The 25,601-nt window shown below is 40.0% G+C and overlaps 2 protein-coding genes across 13 annotated transcripts in view; one reads left to right on the top strand and one right to left on the bottom strand.

Annotated features, from left to right (window-relative positions):
• Positions 1–25,601, bottom strand: part of IDUA (alpha-L-iduronidase) — a 47,546-nt gene that overhangs the window by 6,839 nt on the left and 15,106 nt on the right. The window contains exons 3-8 of one of the 2 annotated variants that reach the window (XM_084503499.1): positions 4,867–4,949; positions 4,116–4,223; positions 3,351–3,446; positions 2,568–2,770; positions 1,977–2,156; positions 187–403 (exon numbers count right to left, since the gene is read on the bottom strand). In XM_084503499.1, coding sequence (XP_084359625.1) covers positions 187–403; positions 1,977–2,156; positions 2,568–2,770; positions 3,351–3,446; positions 4,116–4,223; positions 4,867–4,949 — 887 coding nt within the window. The remainder of the gene's footprint in view (positions 1–186; positions 404–1,976; positions 2,157–2,567; positions 2,771–3,350; positions 3,447–4,115; positions 4,224–4,866; positions 4,950–25,601) is intronic. The other variant, XM_084503500.1, reaches the window with a different exon arrangement.
• The window catches only part of SLC26A1 (solute carrier family 26 member 1), a 40,223-nt gene that overhangs the window by 6,563 nt on the left and 8,059 nt on the right, over positions 1–25,601 (top strand). For 2 of the 11 annotated variants that reach the window (XM_084503493.1, XM_084503495.1), the window contains one exon: positions 15,153–15,235. Coding sequence is in view for 3 of the 11 variants with exons in the window: in XM_084503488.1 (XP_084359614.1) it covers positions 13,693–13,699; positions 15,153–15,235 (90 nt within the window). In the remaining 8 variants the exon portion in view is untranslated. The other 9 variants (XM_084503494.1, XM_084503488.1, XM_084503496.1 and 6 more) reach the window with 9 other exon arrangements.

The raw sequence follows: 25,601 nt of genomic DNA, 5'->3' as shown, positions 1-25,601 counted from the left end.
CAGGAAGATTCTCCTGAGCTATTAATTTCTCGGAGGAAACGAGAGTTCATTTTTCTAACAACCACAGCTGGGTAGGAGAAATCTGGCATTTGTCAGGAGTGAGGTGGCTGACCTAATCTCTGTCATGCGAGAAGCTCCTAGGTAGATGAAGTTACTGATGTGCTCTCTCCTCGGTGATTACCATACCTAGCAGTGCCAGCAAGCCCATGACAGTCAGCACTGGTTTCCGCACCATCTGGACATGAGGTGGCTTCGTATTGTTCATCTGGAAACGTGCTGTCAGAGTCCGCTGTGTGAAGTAGTGCGGGTAGTAGCTCAGGAAGGCATTGTCATTACTCAGCAGTGTGTAGTTGATGGTGTTGTTGGCTTTGGCAATAAGCAGGTTTTGATGCTGGATGATTACCTAAAAAATCATGGAGAAAATGGAACTTCATCATGGAAAAAAATCCAAAGAAAACACGGTACCTTTATTTATTTTTTATTTTTAATCTTTATGGCATATTAGAAAGAGCTGTCACTCTGTCATTTAGGAAAGCATGAAGAACAAAACTGTTCTTCACACCTCTTGAAGAAACTATTTTTAGATAATACATTAATCACTGGAAAATTTGAAGTATCCACACAGTTTAGGCAATAAAAATTCTCTGAAATGACTACCACTGGTAGTTTGCAAAAATTATTAATATGTTTCCTTGGTGACTGAACTACAAATGATATTCCTCTGTTTTGAATATTGGATTAGCAAACTGTATTTATTAGCTGAAATAAATGTAAATACTCCATATGTGGAGTTACTTTGTACCCATTAGACTGCCTATAAATTGGTCCCGGATTCCATTCCTCAACGAGGAGCTTTATCCTTTTAGTGCTAACAAGGAATACATTCTCTCTCAGTATTGCACTGGTTACTGAGCTGTTCTTCAAAAAGCCAGAGTTTACTGGATTGTGCCTAGATATCAGAATCAAACACTACTTCAGAAAGCTGACAACAGAGAAGGTCTCATAATTGTGACCCTAAAGAACGTATGTTTAACAACACTGGGCTCCAGCTCCTATCTACCAAAGTGTTAATTTTTTGTTGGATTGGTCTTTTTTATCCCCTCATAACACCATGTCACTATAAACACTGCTGTTTCTCTCACAAACTCCCTGCAATGCAGCCAGTGACTTGCTGCTCTGGAGAAGAATCCTTCTGAATTGCAGCCTAAAGGAGCTAGAAGCCTTTGTCCACAGGTACAGCTGACAACATGCATCCCATTCCTGGGTGACATACATGCTCCCACGTTTGGGAATTACTGCTTTGCACAGGAGTGTTTGGACTCTGGATGCTGTATAAGGTAGTGACTCACAAAACAGGCATGCAGTGGGAACTGTTGCTTTGTAGGGGAAAGACCTGAGCTTGCTCAGGGACCAGACTACTGTTCCTGCAAGGGCAGGAAAGCTGAGCATTCTCTTCGCCTTCTGCTTTTCTGATCAGGAGCAGTATTGGCAGTAATTAATATGACCATATGTAGAGAATCATTACCCAAAGACAAAGAATGGGCTTATGCTTACAGCTCAATGGACTTCATAATTATACCTGATGTCCCTTGACAAGATAAACTTGTGAAGAGGCTGGGAAATAATCCCACAGAAGTGAGGTGACAGCTTGGAGAGAGAATGTGTGGGTATAGTCTTATCAGGGGGATTTAACTGGGAAATTGTATACACTATCCAACACATTCTCCAACACATGGATGGCTAGTTATCAGGTTTTTTTTTAGGGCAGATGAAGAAAATTAATACAAAGTAAGTAAAGCTACTGTTAAACTGTTCAGGGAAACACCGTCTGTATTTATTAGGCTCTCTATTTTATTTCTGTTATTCTGAGTAGTCAGAATAAGAAAAAATAAAAATTGACTGTAAGTTTACTTTTGCAACTGCATTAACACTTTAGGAGACCCAAATGTGACAAGACTGTCAATGAACAAAGTTACCTTTACAACCATAGCTGCATATGTCACATCAGCTCGCCACGGCTGTGGGATGGACCATCCAACCAGAGGATCTGCTTCATCATTGTATATGGGAACAGAAGCAAATTTTGGAAACAACTTCTGAATCTGTTCAACTGTTTCCACTTCTTGGTCCAAGATGTAGAGAGAACGCCCACCTCCCTGCAAAAATATTTCATGTCTGCTTAATAAAAGCGAGCAAATGGTAGTAGAGACACGACACAGAGTCCTAAATACATTATGAGAACATGTTACCAGAGCTCCTGAGGAGCTTGAGGACTAGACAGTATTAGAATCTTACACCTCATCCACTACAGTATGTGCTGATTGTATGAGCTCCTCCTAAAACATAAGATGTAGAGGAGCTGAATCCCTGTGGGCATTAGGCATGGGCCTTTGAGTTGAAGTCTTGCAACTGACCATATTCTTCAAAGTTTCTTTAGAATAGGCAGCTAGTTATGATTCCTGATATAGGTTGCACACTCACCTGGGAATCAATGTCGTAAATCAGAATAAAATGTAAGTTGGACTAAACTGATTAAAAATAGCTTTAAATTGAAGTCATGGACCAACCTTCTTATGAAGAGAGATGTAGTCCAGTCTTACACCAGTCTCCCCTGTGAAGAAGTTGGTTCCATTGTAGCAATGACACAGAAGATTCCAGCATATGGGTGACTTGGGAAAGGGGTGGAAGGAATCTCCAGGCCCTCCAAATTTTAGTAGAGGACTGGCTGCTCTTAATCCTTCTGAGCAGGCATCATAATAGTTGAGGAACCCTGAAGTCCAAGCAGATACATGTATCAACAATAATAACTCAAAATAGAATCTTGGTCAAAAACTGGGGGGGAGATATTATAACTCTTTCTATTATTGCATTTATTGGCAGGACCTCACAAGCTGAGTCTACTCTTTTCAAGGCACTGACAACATGAGAAGACACGAAAACCTCTGCTGCATTCACAAGGTTCTTTCAAAGGTCTTGTGAGGACAGATTCCCAAATCATGCATCTATCAGTGAATGGTTTTCCTCTTACTCCACCCTCCATCCTGCTACCTCTAGTAAACTACTTTATAATGTTTTATAACCAATGAACAAGACTTAACAGTGTAACTCCTCTTCTGTTTTCCCTGTTCTGCTAGCCCTGTGTTGCACTGATGCTCAAGCAGGGAACAGAGTAATTACTGTAGTAAGTAATATGACCTGAGCAAAAAAGATTAGATACACCTTTCACACTCCTTAGCTCTCCTATCTACCTTATTTCTTTTCCAGCATCTCTCCTTTCTTACTGTTTCCCACCCAACACACACACACACTTCTCCCTTACTACACTAGTAAGTACTCCAAAATATGCTTACCTTCCACTGTCATAGTCACATTGTCAAAGTCATGGTGGTCTGGTTCATTCCAAGTTTCAAAATTCCATTTAGCAACATGCGCCAATCCGTATCTATCTGTGTGAGAGGCCTCATTTATCAGTGCACGTACAGACAATCCTATCAGTTAGTCATGTGCTACACATGAGGTTATACCACCTTGTTATACTGCACTCGAGTGTAAATTAACTGTTTTTAATAATCCGGAAAATGCAATTTTGGTGATTTCAAAACGATACTTCATTTTGGATGGAGCAATATTTGAAAAAGATGACAGGACCACCAACACAGAACTGCAGTGAGGTAATGTGAATAATAGCTTTGTGGGGAGGGCACCCGGCCTAAGTGAGACTCAGGCTAAGGCTTCTGCTTTGTTGGAAATATTTGGAGCTGTCACGTGGGATGCATTCAGGTTATCATGCCCTAATGCCAGCTGGTGGTTTACAACCACAATAACATAAAGAAGCTAAAACTCAGTCCCCAGAGGAAGGCTAAATGTGCTGCCCAGAACACACTGCACATTCAGGCTGTTGGACATGGAATAGCAAAATGGGGCAATTGTCCCATTGGCTATTCTGGCCTGGGTCTTTTCCTGTTTCGTGCTGAAATCCAGTGTCATGACATTGAACACAACCCATAAAATTTTCTGAGGTAGTTAGAAAGGATCACAACAGAATAAGTAATAGGACTTGCTTGTTTGTTTTTGTTTTGTTTTGGTTTGGTTTGGTTTGGTTTTTTGAAACTTACCTATGTATCTCCTGGCCAGAAGTGTAATAAAATTTCTCCATCTTACTGCCTGCTCTTTATCTTCAAAATTTAAAAAATATCCTGATGGATTTCCCATCAATTCAAATCCTAAAATAGACACAAAAAACCAGATTTATTTATTTATTTATTTATTGTGAACGATAATCCCTTTTGATTACCTAAGGGGTTTTTGCATTATCTGAAGCAAATGTGTTAGTGAAGAAACACAGATAACAAGCAGCATTGTTTAGTGGACTTTCTTTCCTGTTTCTACATGTCCCCACTGGGAATATTTCAGATTTGAGGTTGCTCACTCTTGTTACTTGTTGATGACAATAGTAATCAATAATGATAGTTACAATCACAAACTGAAGGCACAGGGTGAACATCGAACACTGCAGAAATACAGGGCAGGCTATACTTTGAGGACCTGCTTCTCTGGCCCCTTTGAGGCACAAAGCTAATGGGTACAAAACTCTCTCCTCTTCAAGAAATCTAATTTTCCAGTTGACACATCTCAGATTATTGTTGCAAGCAATGTAAAAGAATTTGTGTTGCCTTAAGTGCCCTAATAATGCTTTTCTTACACTGTTTACATTTACATGGACATGAGGTAAATGCAAGCAGTAAAAAAAATGAATTCGGATCAAAATCAGCTTTGGCAAAGCTCACTAAGAGTGGTTCTATCTGATGATTGCACAATACGGTCAAACAGATGTGGCTAGCAGTGAGGAGACGGAGCTGCTCTTACCTGGAATTAACTTATTTTCCCACAGGAGATCCATAAGGTTATCCAAGGCAGTAAAATTGTAGTGAAGTTTCTCATTCATCACTCTGAAGAATACAGGTGATAAAATGGTCCAATGTAAATATTGCAGCATTTGTTTGCAGACAAGCCAGATGTGTGCCTTATTTTGGCTCTCAAAATTTACATATAACTAGGTTTCTTGCAACTGCATGCACATGTTCTTGCTCTAAAGGTTGTTCACCATAAGCAAGCCATTTTTCTTGTCCAACACACGCTCTTTTCCTATTCCAGCAGCAGCAATAGAAGTCATAGAATGAGGTTGCTTGTTGGGTTTTGAGTGTTTTACAGTGTCTTAGGCTCTCTGTACTCCTCCCAAAGCAAAACTTACTGAGACTATTACCGACTGATAGGCCAGCTGGTTTCCATCTCGTCTCATATGCAGTCTTTCTTAATGCTCTTTTATTTGTAATATACAATAGACTTTCCTTAAAAGTGCTCATGGGTTGAAAAACTGCTGAGAAAATGCCTTTCACAGAACGGTGAATTTATACACACAATTGTAATTTGCTTGTAATTTTTACTTTATTGTTGGCATTCACTTAATATTTCTTCTGTACTTCTGGGATCTCTGGCTGCAATGATTTGTATTTCCAACTTGCATCTGTATTTAGAAGTGTCAGTATTCTGTCAGCCACATTTAAATATCTGAATTTTCCATATCTGAATAACCCAACTCGAGATACTCTATGATTCTATGAATTCAAAGACTTAGTAAAAGCCCCACGATGCATTCCTTTGTGTCAGAAATTCTTGCAGGATTGCAAAATTCATCAGTGCGAAATTTGGGCATGCAACTGCATGGGAACACCGGAGTTCTTTTACCCAGGGGCTGAGAAATGCAATTTGCAATGATCTATGATAGATTTGAAGATACACTTTAAATTCCTGAAAGATTTTTCTAGCATGGCACCCACTGAAAACAAATATAATGTGACATGTAGGTTGTGTACAGTTTGCCCGAACTTCTGAGCGTGTAGCCTGATTTAACTGAAATCTGACAGGGCAGAAGAGGTCTTGCAGTATGAAGTACCAACAAGGAATTCAGAATTAACTGATGTTGACAGTATTCTGTTAAGGTAACTTACTGCCATTTGGCACAAGCCACAGCTTTGGGCTGGTGTCCAAATTCCGCTTCCGAATGCCCTGAGCAAAAGGTTTTGTAAGCACCCTTGGAGACTAACTGCAGCCCTAGTATGACCCTTAGCCAAGATGTTTAGGGTCTTGCCATTATCTGTCAGAGCTGATTTCTCCATCCTTGCCGGAGAAACCTAATTTCCCTGGTCCACTGCAGCCTGAGCTCTGCCTCTGCTGCCTTAACCACTCTGTCCTAGGCACCCTGCCTCTGCTTGGGTTGTACAAATGAACTGCAGGCACAATGCCCTGGGTATGATAGAAGGGGGAGAGACAATCAGACACAGGGATTTTACCTGATCAGAGCTAGCAAGGCATGCTGGCCACAAAGAGTAGGAAGCGGGAGCAGTACAGTCAAGAGAAGATCTCTTAATCACTGCTGGATGCTGTGTAGAGATTCACAAACTCGTTTCTTTCCATGCCCTTAACAGGGAAGAAGGGATGTGAGCCACTTTGACAGAGGGTTCTTCCTCTGTCCTCTCTTGACAAGAGAAAGTTTCAGTTAAGAAACTGTAGGAGTAATCTTGAAGTTCTCAGAGAAGGGCTGACAGAATTGCCTAGCCAATAAAGAAGGGAACTGTGCGATGTAAAGATGAAAACGTGCCATCAGCATCTCTGACTGTGATTTAGAGAGCAAAACAGAACAGGCAGAACAACTGTAATCCAAGCCATATTAGTGAGTACCAACCCCATCTGTGGCATAACCATGCACACACTTTTAGTCCCAGCATGGCCACACGCTCACCAAAGACCTGAAGCTGGCTTATCTCTTTCAAAGCATGTTCTTCCACCATGACAGACATCGTCATGCCTGCAGCCACTGACAGGCTTGCAGCTCCTGCCAAAGTCAAACAATGCAGATGTGAAAGAAGAAAATGTCAGATTTACTGTCGTACCCATATGAGCATTTCAGAAGTTACTGTTGAACTAAAGAATGGCTGTTTGGAACAAGCCTTTTTTCTTTTTTGGCTTAGACAGACATTTAAAAAACAACAACAAAAAAAAGTCTGTCAGTCCTATTCCAAAGTTCAAAGAAAAATATTTTGTTGCAAAATGTAGTTCTGCTCCCTCAGATCCATTAACTATTTCCAGTTATACCCTGTGTTCTATTGAAATATTTGCTTACTTGCACACTTACAGTCAGTGAGCACACGAATGATTAACTCTACTGTCTTGTAAAAAACTTAATAAAGCCATTCAAATAATAGCAAAGGAACAAACGTCGTTCTGACTCCAGTCTAAGGGCTACACAGTACTACGTGAAAATACACGTGTAAACAAGGCCTTCTGTCCTATGCAAGTACACTCAAGGTCCCAGCAAATCTACATTTTTTCTGTTGTGTCCACTAAGTAAAATATTTAAAACAGAATGCCATTGCCAGCCATGACAGAGGTGGCAGTATGTCATTTGCTGTGCTACGTGTGTAGGTGTGTAGATCTTACTTCCTTTGGCTGATCTGCCACTTTATGAGAATATTTTATTGCTTGCAGATGGATTAGTAAGTATCCTGCTATTAAAAAGATATGCAAGTTACAAACTTTTTGTATTTCAATACCTGAAATAATTTTTGTCAGAAAAAAATACATTAGAGGCGCTGCTTTGACATAGCACCAGTCATCAGACCAGGTGTTTGAATAGCTGCCTGAAATAATGTTTTCTGGGCTTTTTATGGGTTTGTATAACCAATTTATCTCTAACTTCAAGAACATAAAATGACTACTTGACTGATATGATTGCCACTTTCACAGACCTTGTTCTTACCCTTTATAATGTCACTTTTCCAATGTGAAGTGGATGTTTTTTTAATGACCTATACGTGATCACTAGAATTCGGGTTGCAGGGCTGCATGTCATGAGGTGTCTGTAGGCAGTGCTGACTGCCACTTGTGAGGCACAGCAGGGAGCTCGTAAGCTGGTATTAAATACGGACTTTCTGCATGGTGAATACCGGCTCAAGTGTCAGGCTGTTACCACACATGACAGCAAATATAATTTCAAGACACTGATGACAAGATCAAAACTGATCAACACAGCTGTAAGAAACAACTGCAAGAAGGCATTTGATTTGACTTGCAAACCTTCACCAATGTGCAACCTCTTGTTTTGCTTCCTTCCTTCCTGATCTCTCTGCTCCTAAGTCATGGTTTCTAGACAGCCCTTGCTCTATTTATGAACAGGCAGAAGTATGTGTGCTCATCATTTCAGCTGAACGCTTGCCAGACTGGGATTGCTCACGGTTTGCTGTTGGCTACTTCTGATGTGGAGCAGCAATCTCTGCCCTGTCTGTGCCTGGCTTTCAGAAGTTCCTCTCCTGTGCTTTTCAGGGAGACTTGCCAGGTAAGCCCTTCCTTTTCTTCAGCCACAAGCAGGAACTGCAGTTAAGCATTTGTACTGACATCCTGGCAGCAATGTTGCTGTAAGTCCCAGGCCTGAGGCTGCTGTACTCCAGAGCCTGCTCCTGCTGGTGAAGCTTCTTTCCAGCCTTTGCCATGGTCATGGTTCCAGGTCCATTGGTATGTGTTTCTCTTGAGTGTCTCATGTCACAGCTGTGCTGTGCACACGAAGAGCAGTGATGAGTAAGGAGGGGGGCCTGCTTACTGCCACAAAGTCTCACGCTTTTCTTTTTCGGAAAGATGGCTTGCTTTGTGGGCCATCCTTTGCAGAGTCAAAGGTTACCAGCGGCCACTGTTAACAGCTTTCTGCAGCCTTTCCACATACTGGAGGAAGGGGGGGAATTATTAAGGGGTCAGCACCTTAGTTCACATGAAGATCTGCTTCAGCTAGCACAGCTGTGAATTCTGCTCCTTAGCCTGTGGCTGTGGTGCCCCTCCTGTGCTCAGCAGGTTGCATCTGCCTCTCGTCTGACCTGGGCTGATCCCATCCAGGGATATAGTAGCACACTCTAAAAAAATAGTGCACACACAGACATTGGACCAAATATCTTATCTACAGAGAAGAAAGCAAGAAAAACATAGGCAGGGAGTGTTTCTGTTCCAGGTAATCTTCAGTCAAGTATTGAATCTCTGATAACACGTCAAGGTAACTTTATCAAACTTTGATGTAGTGAACAAAATTCCCTGGAAAAGGAAACACTGGCTGACCCCCATCAGTAGACCACAGCCCTGTTTAGGAATTCAAAGGTAGCGTGTGGGGTGACCATCAGCAGAGGTCTTCTGCTGAGGAGAGCCTTGTCTAGCCTAGAATCGATGTGACCAGGGAGTATCAATACATCAGAGCGGGGCCCTTCTCATCCAGATATCCTCACTCAGCTCGTGTAGCCTCCCTTAGCCCTCCTCATGGACACAGTTACCACACAAGTCAGAAGCTAACGTAGCTCAACTTCTTTTCACCAGTGTCTGAGAACAGCCACAGGGCCGGGTATGCCTGCTGCTTCCATGCAACCTCTCTCCCAGCAGATCAGCCGTGGTGGCTGGCTGCTTACACCCTCACTGGGAGCTCCTCAGGGGAAAGACTGCTGGCCAAGTGGTGAATGCAGACGAAAAACAGGGACAGAAAACTGGCACAAGGTGTTGGCAGAGGTGTGGCACAAATGACAGCTTAACGGTAAACATAATTTTTCCACAAGGTTCTGTTTGACCTCAGAAAACAAAGGTGCACGCCATGAGGGAGCCACCTAGAAAAGCTCCTAATCCATGGGAGGCTTTCTGCATCTTGTTTAGAGATAACTGAGGGTGAAGCATGGGCATACTAGGCACCATGGTGTGGTGTCACCTGAGATCATGCTACATACCCGTATTCATCTGAAAGATGCTTAGCTGGGTGCCAGACCATCATGTGGCCTGGTACGCTGGTTCATGCAGGCATACACTTTGGCCACGGTGCCAGGATGTGGCCTTTGGCTAGGTGACACAGCATGGTAATTAATTGCCACCTCTCAAGTATAATCAACTGCTTTTTTTTAGGTGGCTAGCATAAGGAGTACCCTTAGATACAGTGTGCCAAGGAATTGCTTTCTGCCTTTCCAATGTTCCTGATGCCATTTTAAGAGACCGTGTATTTTCAGAACAGAATTAATGTGCATGACAAGCAAAGTGTCCCTATAACCTTGAGTCTTGCTTTCTGCAGATGAAAGGAGAACTGATCCTAGGGAATATTCACTGGAAAGGTGTAGGCACAGTCACTGATAAACTCTGTCAGTTCAACCTTTTGCTGCTACCAGCTTCTCCAGCAGGAACAGTCTTACTCCTTCAGCCAGGAAAGCAGTCTGTGAAGTGACAGTGAGTCACATAAGCTGAGGGCACAGCATCTTCAAAATGAAGGTCAAGAGTTCTGGACAGACTATGTCAGCGAGTTTATCTTTTTCCAGGAGGGCAGCTTGCTCCCCTCCAAGTCCTTCTTAGAGCACAAAATAATCCTGCTTCCTTGTTTTTCACTTGACTTTTGGCAGCTATGAGGAGTGAAATGGAGACGGTTTAAAGTTCAGGCTGTTACAAAGACCTTGTTTGCTCCAAAACCACCAACTGTCTATTTGAGATCCTTGTTCTGCTGTGTACTTTAAAACCTTCTGACCTTAGAAGCAGGTCCTACGGGGCTGTGAGTAGTATGGAAATGATACCCCAGAGTATACGAAGGGCAGGGTATTTCATTAGCATTCACCTTTCCAGAGGCTGCCTTCTCAGCAGTTATTGCTCCAGGTTTCGTCAACATCAACCAAAAAAACTACTAAATTGATACCTCAGGTTTAAGCACAAGATCATTAATGAATAACTACGAAATCAGCAGGCTCCTGGGTTATTAATAAACAACACTCCCCTTCTGAACCCAGTGAGAAGCTGACAGTATGATACTCATTCACATCAGAGCTGCTTCTACCATGCTCTTGCTCCACTTGCTCTAGCTTTTTATGGTCACCACAGGTATGGTAGTTGGCCGTCTTCTGTGAAGTGTGTATCCTAAAATGACCCTTTGCAGATTCACAAATGCTGTTTTTTCGTCCCTAGTAGTCCCTATGCAAAACAACCTGTGCTTTTCACAGGCTTTACAGACCAAAAAGCCTCGTTTAGGCAATTTTTCAGAGCTGCAAGACCAAATATTACTAAATAATAATAATATTACCAGCTAAAGAACTGGCATGTTTTACCCCTTCCAGCTTTATTTGTTAGCATTAATACCTCTTTTCGTTTGCTTCTCAGCGATATCGTTTCTGCAAACAGGGACTGAAAATCTGCCTGCTTTGGTTAAGGCACAGCTTCTGCAGAGAGGCAGAACGCCAGAGACTTCAGCACACGCCGTGCCTCTCTCTGAGGGCAGGACTGGGCCTGTGCTGAGAGTAATTCACTCACCCTGTGGAGTGAATGAGTCAGCCCAGCAGTAAGGGGAGGGAGGATGCGCTGCCAAACTACACAGCCAGGCAGCATCCAGCCCTTGCTGATGTCACAGCCTGTCACAGTTAATCCATCCACACAACCAACCAGCACGATACATGCACAAAATGAAGGACGGGTATGAATCTTTGTATTTTAGGAACAAACTGGCTTCATACATGCAAAACACAACATTTGCTAATTACTGGAAATCACGATCTCTTCTACAATCCAGCCAGGAGCTGTGCATTCAGCTGCGTCTTTTTACTTTTAAATGACATCAAAATTGAAATTCATTTTTGATTGAATTCATTCAAATTGAATTTCATTTACAGAGCATCCTAATTAATTTCTTTCCTCTTTGAAATCAGCATCATTCGATGTTTACCTTGCAAAGCAACTCACAGAATTATTGCTGTGATCTGGCTAAATCTCACTTGCACAGAAGTGCAAGCAAACAATGAATGCTCTCAAGCTGCTGTTAATTGTGGCCTATGATTTTCCATTTCTTACTCAGCCTGCTTTTGTGAGCACAGTCTCAGTCCTTCCTTCAGCAATGTGCGTGTTGGTTAGGGGGGAAGAGAGAGAGGCAGACAAAGCATCAGCAGCTTCCTGTGCCAAGGTGAGTTAGCTTGCTAGGAAAATATTGTTAGTCTGTTGTGTCTGTACCCCCCCACCTCCCTCCTTTTAAAACAAATGTAAGATATAAAAAGAAAAACAGGCTACGGAAGTGTAGAAATTTAGGCAGCAGTGAAAGGTTTTTTGGTATCTGGCCTCTCCAGACATGTGAACATACCCTATCGGATTACCTAGGCATGGGTAATTTGGGATGTCGTGAGATCTTATTGTGATCTCTTGTTGAGATTTGCTGAGCATACTTTCATTTGTGAAGGGAATTAATCAAATAATGATACGCAGAATCCAGTAGCAGGAATTGATTTTTGGCTGATGCTTGACTACAAATTTAAAGACACTTTGATCGGTAGGCTCAGCCACTTTGTAAACTGGGCTGCGAGAGCAGACCCTCCCTTCTGACCGGTTTTGATGTGTGGAAGTGATTTGCTCCTGCATAACACATGACTACAAGTGAAATGTTTGCTGTAGTTTTATACTGTCATTGCTGATGCCACTATAAATAAGCAAAATTTTGGAGAGCTGGGTAGGGAGACTAAATCCATAATGAATGTTAAAGGACGACTTTGCAAATGCACAAAACAAGAAAAAAAAAAAAAAAAGAGGAATGATGACCAAGTGCTAAAACTAGTTTGAGCCAAGCATGTAACTCCTTTTGGCATTGCCTGGGAAAGCTGTCACTGAACTTTTCATTCCAAGTGGCAGCTGACTGTTCTCTGTACGTATCCAGCACTCTAACTCAAGCACTCGGTGTGATAACGCATCTTCATTGTAGGGAGTCTCCATGGCACATATCTGACTTACTGGTTTAATTACACGGTACTGTTCTTGTTAATTCCTCATTTTCACATCTTTATTTTCTGTTTGAGCTCCTTCTATTATTCTGCCTGTTAGCTTTATGTGCAAACATAGTCCAAAAGTGCGCGAATCCAACTGCACAGGACCTGGCTTATTTACTGTTGTGTGGTAGCACAACAAGGTGTCAGAATGGTTGCACTCCCTGCTGCCAAATACGCAGTGAGAACTAAACTCAACAATGCTCTACACAGTCTGCTCTGTAAATCTGACAAGCACTCAGGCTGCTCAGAGGCTGGACTCATATGCTGCAGCTGGATCTGAAGTTTTGGACTAACACAGCGTGCTGCATTTACCAGGTCTTCAGCTCTGGCCACCCTATGGTTCTCAAAACTTGTTTTCACTTGGTGATATTTGTAGGGAGGAACCTGTAATGGGAGAGCTAGCAAACAGCCAAAGAAAAGCAAAAACATGCATGTCACACTGAAGGTGTGAAGATACTCAGCTAGCCTTCTCAGCTGATGGACTTTTCTAGTGTCCAGCTGAAGTACAGATGGAAAGTGGTGTTTGACTAAGCCCAGCTGGATCTTTTTGCAGGACAGGTGTGCTTTCAGTTGTGTCTTTCTATGTCAATCCTTTTCTGCCCTTGTCTGTATGTCTGACTTAAATATATCACTTACATGCAAAATACAAAATGGAAGGAATCTTCACTAAATGATTCTGAGTTCATTTCCGTATTAAATGATGATGGTGAAAAGGCACAGTAAGTATGTCATCCACTGTCTTGCTCTTATTTTTTCAGAGTTTTTGTGATGAGAGTTTTCTGAATACTTCAGAACTGTCAAATAAGCACTATAACCCAAACTGGAAAGAGCGGCTCTTTAAATGGCAGGTGTGTCACCTCCTGGCTCTTGAATGCAAAAATGTCTTACAGTTAAGCAGATAAAACCAATCAATTGAATTTATAGGCAGTTTTCAATAAAATACAAACCTATAGCTCTCTGCAAGCTTGAGCTGATAATTCTATTCTGAACCTGGTTTTGGCACTACAATTTAGGTTCATGATATATGATTGAATATGGCAGCAAAAGTTCTTCCACTCCATAGTCTTCTTTAGTTCATGTATATCCCTTCCTTCTTCTTTCTTTCCCCACCCCAAACAACTTCCACTACTACGGAAAATCTCTCCCTTTTCAATTTAAAAGTAAATTATCTCATGCACTTATGAAACATTAAAATTTAGCTTGCATTGCAGTAAGAAGTACTCTATTCCCTTTGCACATAGAAAAAAAGGTTTTGAATATCCAGTTAAGATTGCACATGAATGCAAGGAACAGTCGAAGAAGCTTCAGTGTTCCTCATAGACTATCTTTGCTATAGTAAATTTCCCCCAAAGATTTGCAAGTAACACTAATAAAGTTCATTTTGAACTGATGAATAAGCAGGCTTCAGGTCCACAGTTCTGTCTGCTTAGGGATGAAAATGTCAAAAGAACGGGACACCATGGGACAAAGCTACTAACTCTGACTACCGTGAGCCCTCTGATTACTGAAATTCAGTAATGACAGCGTCCGGTCCGGGGTACATCTTTTTTATAGGAGAGATTTCATTGCTTTAGAGAAGCTGAATCCTTGGAAAGGCTGCAATTTTTTTTGTTGTTCTCAATGGAACTAACAAAATCTTTGAAAGTAATTTTCAGACATTAAGGCAGACTCTTGACAATCATTACTAAGGATAGCAATTCTGGGAACCTGCTGAACAAAAAACAACAACACTTTTTTTTTTTTTTTTTACTAGACAGACAAGCTCAGGCATTTTATGCTTAAGGGTACCTGAAGGTATGTAAATTCCTCTTAGACATAAGATTTATTAGTCAAGCCCCCTCCATGATGACGTATATTAATGAAAATCTTTTTTCAGTGGACACATCTATGTTAATTACCATGGACAGCTCACCACTGTGCATGTATAAAGGACACTACCTTACCTTAATTCCATTTAACACATCACTGTCTTTTTTTTTTTAATTATTTTTTACATCAAGTAAGTATAGAGAACACCTGAAAATGTTAAAGTCATGACTGTACTTCCGTTCAGTCTCCATGCAGTGCAACTGGCTCTATTAAAACAGAATAGCAGAGACGAGTAAGAAGGTAGAGATTAACGGCCCCTGTACTTTAATGATTTTAAGCTTATCTTCTTCTACCTGTAATTACACTCATGGGACAAAGATTTTTTCCAGTGCTACTATTTATTTATGTTATCTCACTGTAAACACCACTGGAGTAATATAATTGGACAGACTCAATCTATATTATGACAGAATTTCTATTCTGCTCCTTTAGAAAGCTGTGCTCCTGAGGAACTGTGCTACTGTGTGCTGATAAGAAATCTGTTGTGGAGCTACCACAGCTACTTCGTGCCTTCAGTAAGTGCTATGCAATTGGTTCTATGCTTGTAGTATGAAGAATGCATATTAAAGGGTGGTCTTACTCATTTTTATATAGATACAAGTTTGCAATGATTTTTTCCTGATCTCAGAATTTCTCCTGCCAGCAGGGACTACAGAAAATTAAAAAACAAAATCAAGAAAACTAACTAATAACATCTTTCCACTCGCATATACATGGAATTTTCAGCGGTATTGGAGACTTGCCACAGCTAGAGAAGGAGTGTTAGGAGTAGCATGTAAGGGCTTTTAAAAGAGCTGAAAAAAACATACTTGTGCTTTTCCCAGGTGATGCTGGCAGGAATATGAAGGAAGGGTTAGTGATTTTCTTTTAACAAACTCTATGCTGTTGGAAGGGTTTAGGCAGTGGTCCTTGTATTTTTCCTCTGGTGGACACGTTGTAGGCTTGGTGGCTTTCCCAACACTGGTGCAAGACCTGAAACTCATCCTGGTATACTGGCAATTACGGGTGTTGCATGTGAGTAGAGGAAGAGGGTGGAAGCTAATAGAGAGATGTAGAAGGGTTTTCTACACGTTGTTCTGAACTTAACTCCTGTTATGTGTTCGTCAAAGAGTCCACCTGTTTTTGACATTATTGTTCCATTCACCTGTTTCTCCCTAATTCTGCTTTTTTAGAGCACTGGAATATCAAAATTATAACTTTGGAAGTGTTGGAAGGCACTGATGAGGACTTTGCAGCAAATGCTTGTTTTTAGTGCTCTCATCTTTCATATAAAATTGCTACCAAATGCCTACAGCTACTTTGACTGATTTCTAGGCCTAATTTTGAATGTTATACTACATTCTTTAACCCTGAACTGTGAGGATAACATTCTTGGCATTTTATTGTATTTACCATTGATCATAGTCTGAAGACAAAACTTGATGCTGTTATTCTTGAATGCTCAGGGGATCTGTAGTCTATCCTTCACCAAGATGTTTCAGTGCTACATTTAAATGTTCTTTGCTTTGATTGCTGTTGGGCCACCAGGGGAGCTCACAGACAGTATCTGCAGATCCAGGCACTTTGCAAATGTTTGTAGTTCCATCAGTAAATCCTGGCTCCTGCTACTGTTTCTCTTCAGACATTAAAACCAACATAACTCATGATACTTCATATTACATCCATAGACCTACAAACAAATTACTTTGTTTTTTTAGCTAACTACATTTGTATGTGTATTCAAAATGCACTCAGTACTAGATTGTCATTTGAATGTGGCATGATTTTCTGAAAAACTAAAATAGTTATTATATGCTATGACTTAAAAAGCTCAAGGAAGTGTTCAAATTAAAGCTCTTTAGAGAAATGCTTCCTATTTCGAAGCAGTGAAATATAATTTCAACCTCACACCAGTCCAAACACGTCACTTCCTTCCAAAATCACAAGTTTAAAACAGTGGTTTGGAAAAAAATGCAGGAAAAAAAAAACAAAAAAAAACAAGAACACACCACCACAACAGACATTAATTCATCACAGTGCAGTGGGAAGTCTTTCTTTCTGCTTTTCTGATTTAAGCAGTTTCCTTCACTCAGCTGAGCCATTCCTGTGACGGTACTGTTAATGTATAGTTTCTGAACACAACTGTTCAGTTTCCTTGTGCATTCTGGATGACACGACTGACCATGGAGTACACCAAGTCTCTTTTTCTTAGCAGCTGTCCTTGCAGTATTCAGCGAGTTTAAGTGCTGTTTTAAATTATATTTGGAGAAAAAAGGGCTATGTCTGGAACATATAACCATTCTGAAGGTCAGCAAACAGACACGACTTTAGCCAGGTTCGTTTCAGTGCCAGGACAAGAGGCAGTGGGCACACACTGGAGCACAGGAGGTTCCCTCTGAACACCAGGAAGCACTTCTGTGCTGTGCAGGTGCTGAGCACTGGCACAGGTTGCCCAAAGAGATTGTGGACTCTACTTGGAGATCTTCAAAAGCTGCCTGGACGTGGTCCTGGGCAGAAGGCTCTAGGTGGCCAGGCTTACACAGGGAAGTTGGAGCAGGTGACCTCCAGAGGTCCCTTCCAACTTCAGCTGTTCTGTGAAAACTAAAAAGTGTTTGGCTAAGCAGCACAAGACATCCAAATGAGGAAAACAGTTCCAATATAAGGGAACTGAATGAGTTCTGCAGTCCTAACACCATCCTGATAACAATCAGTAGACTAAATGGCAAACTAGACAACTTCAAAAACCACTAAGAACCCAACTTAGCCCCAAAAGGTGCATTTGGTCTCGTGTTTCTATCTCAGCTTTTAGAAAAACTAACCTAAAGTAAATTGAAGCAGCACTGAGTTGCTTTGTGGATTGCAACAACCCTAATGAAGGAAAATAAATAATTCTCCATCATATTAAAATCGGAATCACAAATTGGAATACTTAGTAATATGTTTCCATAAATTGTTCTTTTCAAAACACGATTGAAAGAACTGTTTAGGCACATTGCCTGACCAGGTGAGCACCATGGTATAAAGGTAAATTGTATACTAATTAGGGTCCCAAGGGCATTTTAATTCATACAGATATTAATTAGGCTTAAGGGTTTTGTTTGTTTGTTTGTTTTTTCTTAATTCACTGAATTTATCAACTTCAAGCACACAAAAAGAAGAATAAGGTTATTTCATTTGCACTATGTACTTCTGAGAATTTTATGTTATTGATTTTAGCCCAATAAACAAGCACTTGTAAGATTCCCTATATGAGTAATTTAACAGTTAATTATGCTTTTACATATACAATTAGGTAACCAGATATGAATTGTATGTAACAGTGCTGTGAGTTTTCCGAAACATTCTTCTTTCCTCACGTAAATGTGCCAAAAAAGCCAAATGTATTTTATCTCTTTATAACTTTTTTTTTTTTTTCTGAGTGCCATCAGGTAGATTTTGCTTTTAGCCTTTCACTGTTCTTAATCCAGTTAATATTAGACACCTGTACATAAGCAAAAAAAAGTAAGTCAGGCCTACAGGATAGCTGGGGAGGGACTCTTCATCATGGTGTGCAGTGATAAGAAAAGGGATAAAGACTTTAACCTAAAAGTGGGTAGATTTAGATTACATTTTAGGTGGAAATTCTTTACTCAGAGAGTGGTGAGGCACTGGAACAGGTTGCTCAGAGAAGCTTTGTTCCCTTCTCTTGTTGGAGTTGTGACTTCCCATTTCCTTCATTTTAGTATTTCCTTTTCACTCTTAAAGAACAGCAAACAACTTCTTGTGCTGGGATAAAATACTTTTTTTTGGAATCTGGCCTTCTGTAGACATATTTGTGCATTGCACCTCTGCAACCACTTCCTCTTCTGGCAGGGAAAGAAAAAGTATTTTTGCCTGTATGGCAACACAACCTTTTCCGGGCCTTGCACCTCCCGTCTCAGATTCTTACTGCATGCAAACGTTCCTGTTCTGTCTTGGCTGTGAAACATACACATCTCCTTGTCCTTTAGCTTGTAGCCCAAGACAATTTGCCTGATAAGAATTCTGGGAATTCAGTGGCCCAGAACAAGATCAGAAACTGAATGCAAGTTCCTGTGAGTCATGGCCTTTTGCCCAGCCTGTTAAGCTACACTGCCTAGTAACCATTAAATATTAATTATCACCTTTGTTGGGAGATGCATAATTATTGGTCATTTGGATAGGTCTCCACCAACATAGAGCTAAGGTAGGAGGGGGGACTTGGTCCTTTATATACCTTACAAAGAATGAGCAGGAAGACAGTCTATGTCCCACTGACCCGGCTACATTTTACAGTCTTTACACAGAAATAACAGAGATCTTGTGATCTGAAAGCGCTGACATGTAGGAATGGAACTCTGACCTCCAGCAGTCCTGTCCCCTGCAAAGAACAGAAGAGCACTTACTCCAGCCCGTGAAATGCACAAATCTTAGGCAAGACTGCAGTTCAATTCTTGCACCACAAATACGTAAAATTAAAGGTAATGCTATATAGGGAGATATAAAGCAGAGCAAATGTCATATAAAAAACAGCTTCAAAGGTCAAAGATGTGCTGTCCTGAACTAAGCATAATTTTTGGATCAGCATTAGTTAATTAATAATCTTATGTATTATTTAAACTCACATAGTCAGTGAGTGCTGCATATATATCCAAGTTTTCAGAGAAGTACAAGTGACAACACACTACCAAGCAGAGAGCTTAAGATTCTCTAACTACCAATTCTTCCCTTGAAGAATACCTAGTTAATTATTATCATTTATGCAAATAGAGCAAAGCCAGACTGACGACTTTCATTCATTCGAACATGCAAAAACAGAGGTGAACATTCCTGTCACAAAGCTATCCAGGTAAGAGATTTGCCTCCCCTCCCACACCTCTGAACTCAGGATTTGTTTGTTCTTTGCCTGTTTGCCTGTGGCACCTTTGAAAGGTGCCAAACTGCCTCTTTCCAGTTATTTTCCAACAACTGGTGTTGTTTTGCAAGTTTCGCCTTTATTTTGTGCTTCAAAAATTTTGCTTAGAAGGTTGCTACTGGGCCGAAGTTTTTAAAACATGTAGTCTGCAACTGCAGCAAAAGTAATCTTTCCTACTAACCTGGTCTTATAGTTTAAGATAAGGCTTTTGGCTTGTTTTTATCTGTACTTATAAAGTACTACATGAGGTTTATCTGTTTCTCAGTGTTATTATTAAAACTGAACATTTTCAAAGTGATTAAATATGAGAGAGAGAGAGACAAAAAGTATTGTCCTTATTGCTTGTACTAAACCTGAGATATCAGGGAAAGTATCAGGGGAAAAAACAAAACAAAACAAAACAAAAAACAAGAATGATATACCTATTTATTTTTTTCTACAACAGTTTTAAGTGGCATCACAGCCATGGAACAGGCATCCAGCAAAAGCACAGGGCAGCAAAACACAGTTTACTGTTTAGCATTGAGACTGATGACTAAGGTCTTGGAGAGCTGTCTTGAAAGACATTTTAAAAAAGCAGACTTTCACCTTGTACCAGCAACCTTTCCAAGGCAAGAAGCCTGATTTTTAGGAATGTTCTTTGGTCCTGCAGAAAATGTTTCTTTGGCGGTCATGCCCTAAGACTCTCCAGAGAAAATAACATAGTCTTGCCTTCAAGTGCCTGCCTGTGTGTTGACCAGCATGTTCTGGAACCTCTGAGCAAAAATAGTCCCCAGAGAACTACCTGATCATTTATTTACATGGTCTGATCATTCCCACAGTGATCTGATGGGCCTTCCTTAACAACAGCTGCTGGCTGAATGTATGATTTCTCTTTCAGCCTGCCTATATCACCTCTGGGACTGTTACCTGCCAGTGGCAGTCTTCTTATTCACTGGGACACTGGACTGAGAATCTTCTGGGGAAACACAAATTGAATCAAAGACAATCATGAATGTATTTGAAAATGAGCTTAAGTTGCCTTGGAAATATTAGTTTTACAGCTAGAAGTAAAAGTTGTGGTTGAGATTTTGGTTAGAAATACATGACTCTAAAAGACTGATTGACTCTCAGAATAACTCCTTAGCATGAGCAGCATTAGTCTGTTAGACTAACACTATTAGACAAATACTCTGACTTCCCTGACTTACACAGCTCAGTAAACTGTAATAAATTTTCCTCTTCAATTTCAGATGAGCATAAAGTTGAAAAAAAAAAAAAAAAAGGGAAAATGCTTTTAAGCTACATTATTTTGCCCAGATAATCAAAATAAACTGAGCTCATCTAGTTTCACCTGATTTTCCTCAAAAGCACTCCAACATTCTGTCTACAGCCTGAAAGCTTGCTAGGTCAGTGCTTAAATAAATGGATTTGGTTGCTGGAACCTTGCTTAAGTTTGCTTCCAGGTACATTTGGCTCCTGGCGATCTAAAGCTGAAAGCATAATTGCTTATGCAAGACAGAGAAACATTCATTTCACCTTTTCTATTTTGTTGCTTGATCCTTTCTAAAACTCACTGCATCGACATTTCCAAGTAATTCTGCACAGTAAGATTGATAAATCAAAGCAAAGTAGTATTATACTATAAGCAATTCAGGTTTTTTTTCTTCAGACTACTCAAGTCCTTCAGACTAATCGTCTTCACCACATCAATTCAAATCTATCTGAAGAACCAATTTCTGGCTTAGGCTTTTGTGTCACCATAAAGAGTCAGAATGCACTGGGGAAGAGCTTCTAGGTATTTTCCTTTGAAAAAAGTCTGGTTTGCATGCATAGCACTCCTCTCTATTTTGAATCTATGCACAGTAAATGAGCCTATTAGATATTTTTTTTCAAAAATGTGTTAATGCTTAAAAGCAGAACAGTAATGTAGTCATAGCCATTAGAGATCAAGAGAGGCTTCTTACAGGCAGAAAAGGTTGCTGATATGAAAGGCAAGTAAGTAACATGAACAGTTTAGCTCAACACCCACTGGTGTTTTAAATCAAATGCTCAGCTTAACTGAGGTGTCTCATTTTTTTTGTGATTTGTGCAACAAAAATTTAATGAAATTTTAGATCATAAACGCAAACCTTGCTCCACCCACATTACTTTTTAGCTGACTTTTCATAATTCAAACACTGAAAAAACTTCAAGCACTTGGCTCAAACTGTATAAAGGGTTCCATCCCACCTTACACTTGCAATCACTATTACGGCAAGACAGGAGTGATGCTAGCACAGAGCTGTGATACACAGTCTGATTTCTGTCCCCAAAATAGCATTTCTGAGATCTCCTTAGCATAAAAAGGCAGGCTTATCCTACTTTTCCCTCTTACGCTTTTCAGATACAAAGCTTCAGATTTTTTGACGGAGGCAAAAGGATGCATCAGGACACATTTTTTTTTTTTTTTTTGGTTTGTGCTGTTCTGCAGAAAACAACTCAGCCAGGAAGAATAGTTACATGTGTCCCAGCAGGGACTGCCTGTTGGGGAATCTGCCAAGAGAATTCCCATTGAACATGTTGTGATGAATGTTTTCTCCCATGGAGAGAGCTTTTGTCAGTTCTATGGTATGGTGAAAAGACAGGAAGAAAGGTGGGACTAAGGCCAGCTGGAAAATTGGTAGTTTGTCTGGCTTGAATAGTTCCTTGCTTTCTGTCACTATTTCTGCAGATGAAACAAGTCATTGAAATTAACCTGATCAAATAAGTGGTTAAGGGCTCAAACTGAGAAAAATATGCTTTCTACTCATATGCTCATGGACAATGTGAAAAAACTTAGCCTTTAATATTCCAAACATCAAAATGCAATTAAAAATAACCCAGACTACTTCTCATTGTAATGATATGGATGGCACATTTGTGTGTACATGTAGCTTTCACCATGATTAAACAGTTGAGGATGTCCCAGTATCAAAGTCAAATACTGTATGGTAGACATGTTCTGTGCTATATGTTGCTTCATCTGTGTGTTCCTACTAAGAACAGATCTTTTAGCAAGTGATGGGAAACCTTCATTTGAATAAATGGCAAATACTGTGCTCTGTAAAGTTCTGAGGTATGAGGGGAAGCTGGAAATGTGTTATCCCTGTTCCTACATGCCAATGAGCATGGGCAGAGGTGAAAATGGGTCAGCTTGGCAAAACAGTAGAGAAATCTGTTCAATGACAGCCTGAGGGTTCCTGAATACTGCCTGTGTGCTACCACTGTGGCAGGACAGCATGGTATATCAGCACCAGAATCACCAGGACAGAGTCTACTCATGTGCACGAGAAAAGGCAGATTTGCTCTTCACTCTCCTGTCTTTGGAGGTAGCAAGAGCATTGGAAGCTCCAAGCTCCCTGCCAGGCTGCACAAAGGTATGGGTGATAGCACAGAGCCACAGTGGAATTTTCCTTCATTTCCTTCTGGTGAAACAACTAAATTATTACTGAGCTACAGGCAACACAGTATAAAAATTCTTGGTTTACTCAGCTGAAAAATGTTTTGCTGGGAACAACGTCCCCTCTATTATTTACCGTGGATTTATTATGTTGTTCTAAAACGTCAATTAAGCTGTAAACATTGACAGTACCTGCCAAAAATGGAAACCAATAATATCTCATTGTAGAGCTGAGTACTTTACAGCTAGCATGCTCATTTATCATAGAATTTGGAAAATGTATCTAGAAGAAGAAATTGTTATTTACAAGAAGGAAGCCCTTATTTTCCGGAGGAAAAAAAAAATGAAGAAAAGGACCTCCTGTCAGCATTTGTCTGTGTTTTACCTTGAGCACATTCTTCCATCAGAAAGGGTTTTTGACCTTTGGCTAAAATGCATCAAAACTGCTGAAAATATACATATGTTATCAAATTAGCTTTTTTCTTAGCTTTTAGGACAACTACCATTCTGATTATGCAGCAGCCCAGATACCATACGCATTATGCTGTACAGCCCAGACATATTACAAAATTATCACTCATACACAAGATCTCTTAACAGATTTTCTAGAGAAATTATATTCTTATATATTAAAAATTACTATCAATCCTCAGGATCAAGCTGCACAGATTATGCATATGCATTATTATTATTTTAGTACAAATTTATTTGTAAGTAAATTGCTTGAATTTAGAGAAAGGCAGGCAGCATCCGTACAATTAAATATCTAAGCCTATAGTAGAGAAGCCAATTAAATCTTTTTTTTGTGTAGCCTATCAAAAGCAACCATTGGATATTGAACCGCCCACTAGCTTGTAACTATGTAAAACAAGGCCACTACATTTATTTCTTGGCTGTCTGAATTCATTTGGCTGTAAAGAAGTAGGTGGCATTTGAATAGGACTTGCTGTCCTCAAGTACAAGCCTCTCATTCTCTGAGCTAATTTAGGTAAGACAGGAAATGTTTGTTTTTTGCATCTTAAAAAAATGAGCATCTTTATTACAGTTTCTAGCATATAGTATTTGGTAAGCTTTAATCATATGCTCTGAAGGTTTTTTTTGGTTCTGTAACTTCTTTCTTTTCTCTCACCTTTGCATTCTAACAGAGGCTAGATCCAACCTATTTGCGGTCCAGGCACGTCTTGCCTAGCATAACTCTCAGTACATTAGAGTCCAAAGTAAGTTTGACAATACAAGTAAAAATAGCCATCAATCTTTCTAAATAATTACATTAAAATTATAATTAGCTTTCCTTTATGAGGGAAAGAAACTGTAACAAAGAAATGTACACAGTGGGAGTTAAAAAACATTTAATGTAATTGGGATGGATAGGAATCTACTAATATTTTAAAATATATTTACACTACTAGGCAGGTCATTAAAAGTTTGGACAATCAGTCCACACATCTCCAACAAGAATCTCTTCTCTGCCTTTTACTGTATTATGATTTACATACCTGAAACATTTAAGCACTCTGTTTCAAGCTGAAGTTAAACTCTGGATGGCCTCAGAAATTACATTATGTCATTTGAAATAATACTTGAGACATTTTCGAAGATTTTTGCAGTAGCTACATATATGTAGTTAATAATTGCTTTCAATTTGCTGACAGAAGGGATCTGTTAGAATCTAGAAAAAAAAGTTCATAAGCAGGATAGACAACCTAAGGAGACAGAAAATACTTTATAATGAGCTTCTTCCTTTAGGGGTGCCCATCACATTACACACTTACAGACTGTTGGCAATGTATTCCTTTGTTTATCAATCATATTTCTAGTTGGGCTCATAAGCTTACTGAGCTTTCTCACTACACTTTAGCTGAATGTTACCAACCACAAATACATTTAAATATTCTTCCTAAGAACAACAACAAAAAAGTATGAAGTTTACCCAGGGAAAGATGACTCACATCACTGTAGTCTAAACTTAATTGTTAACATCATTAAAATATATCAAAAGAACACTGTGCCAGTGAGTGACTTCAAGTTTGAGGAAACTGAAGAGTATGGCTTCTGTCTCTAGATGCTGAAGGAGTTAAAAAACAGCTTCAGCTTTTGGGCTAACACAAGCTTTGACATCTTATTGTAATGTCTTACCTGGCATCAAAAAGCTTTGTCATCATAGCTATTCAGTAAGTTTTTCCACCAGCTCTCTTAACTGAGACACAACTTGCACCACAGAAGAACTTGTCAAACCTCAAACTTATGCTTTTGCTGGTAGCAGCTTTACAGGTTATTGTCTATATTGGTGGTTTTGTTTCATGATTTTTTTCACACTCTCTTCACAACCATGCCAGCAAAGATTCTGAACAGGGGTCAAGTCTGAAAATACGTTAATTAGAGTCGTCAAAAAGATAAAATTTATATTATCAAAAATAAAAGCATTTCCGTTTTCACTTCTGCAGAACTCAGGGGACTTCCACTTCACTGTGATGTGCAGGTGAATTCTGTTACCTGGACATGTTAATTGAGAGCTTTTAATAGCAGTGATGGTGTATCTGGAATTCCAAAGACACAAGAAAAGCAAAATTTTTAGGGGGATGAAATATTT

This window comes from Aythya ferina, assembly GCF_964211825.1.
Source record: "Aythya ferina genome assembly, chromosome: Z".
Lineage (NCBI taxonomy): Eukaryota > Metazoa > Chordata > Aves > Anseriformes > Anatidae > Aythya > Aythya ferina.
This window is presented reverse-complemented; position numbering and strand designations above follow the sequence as displayed.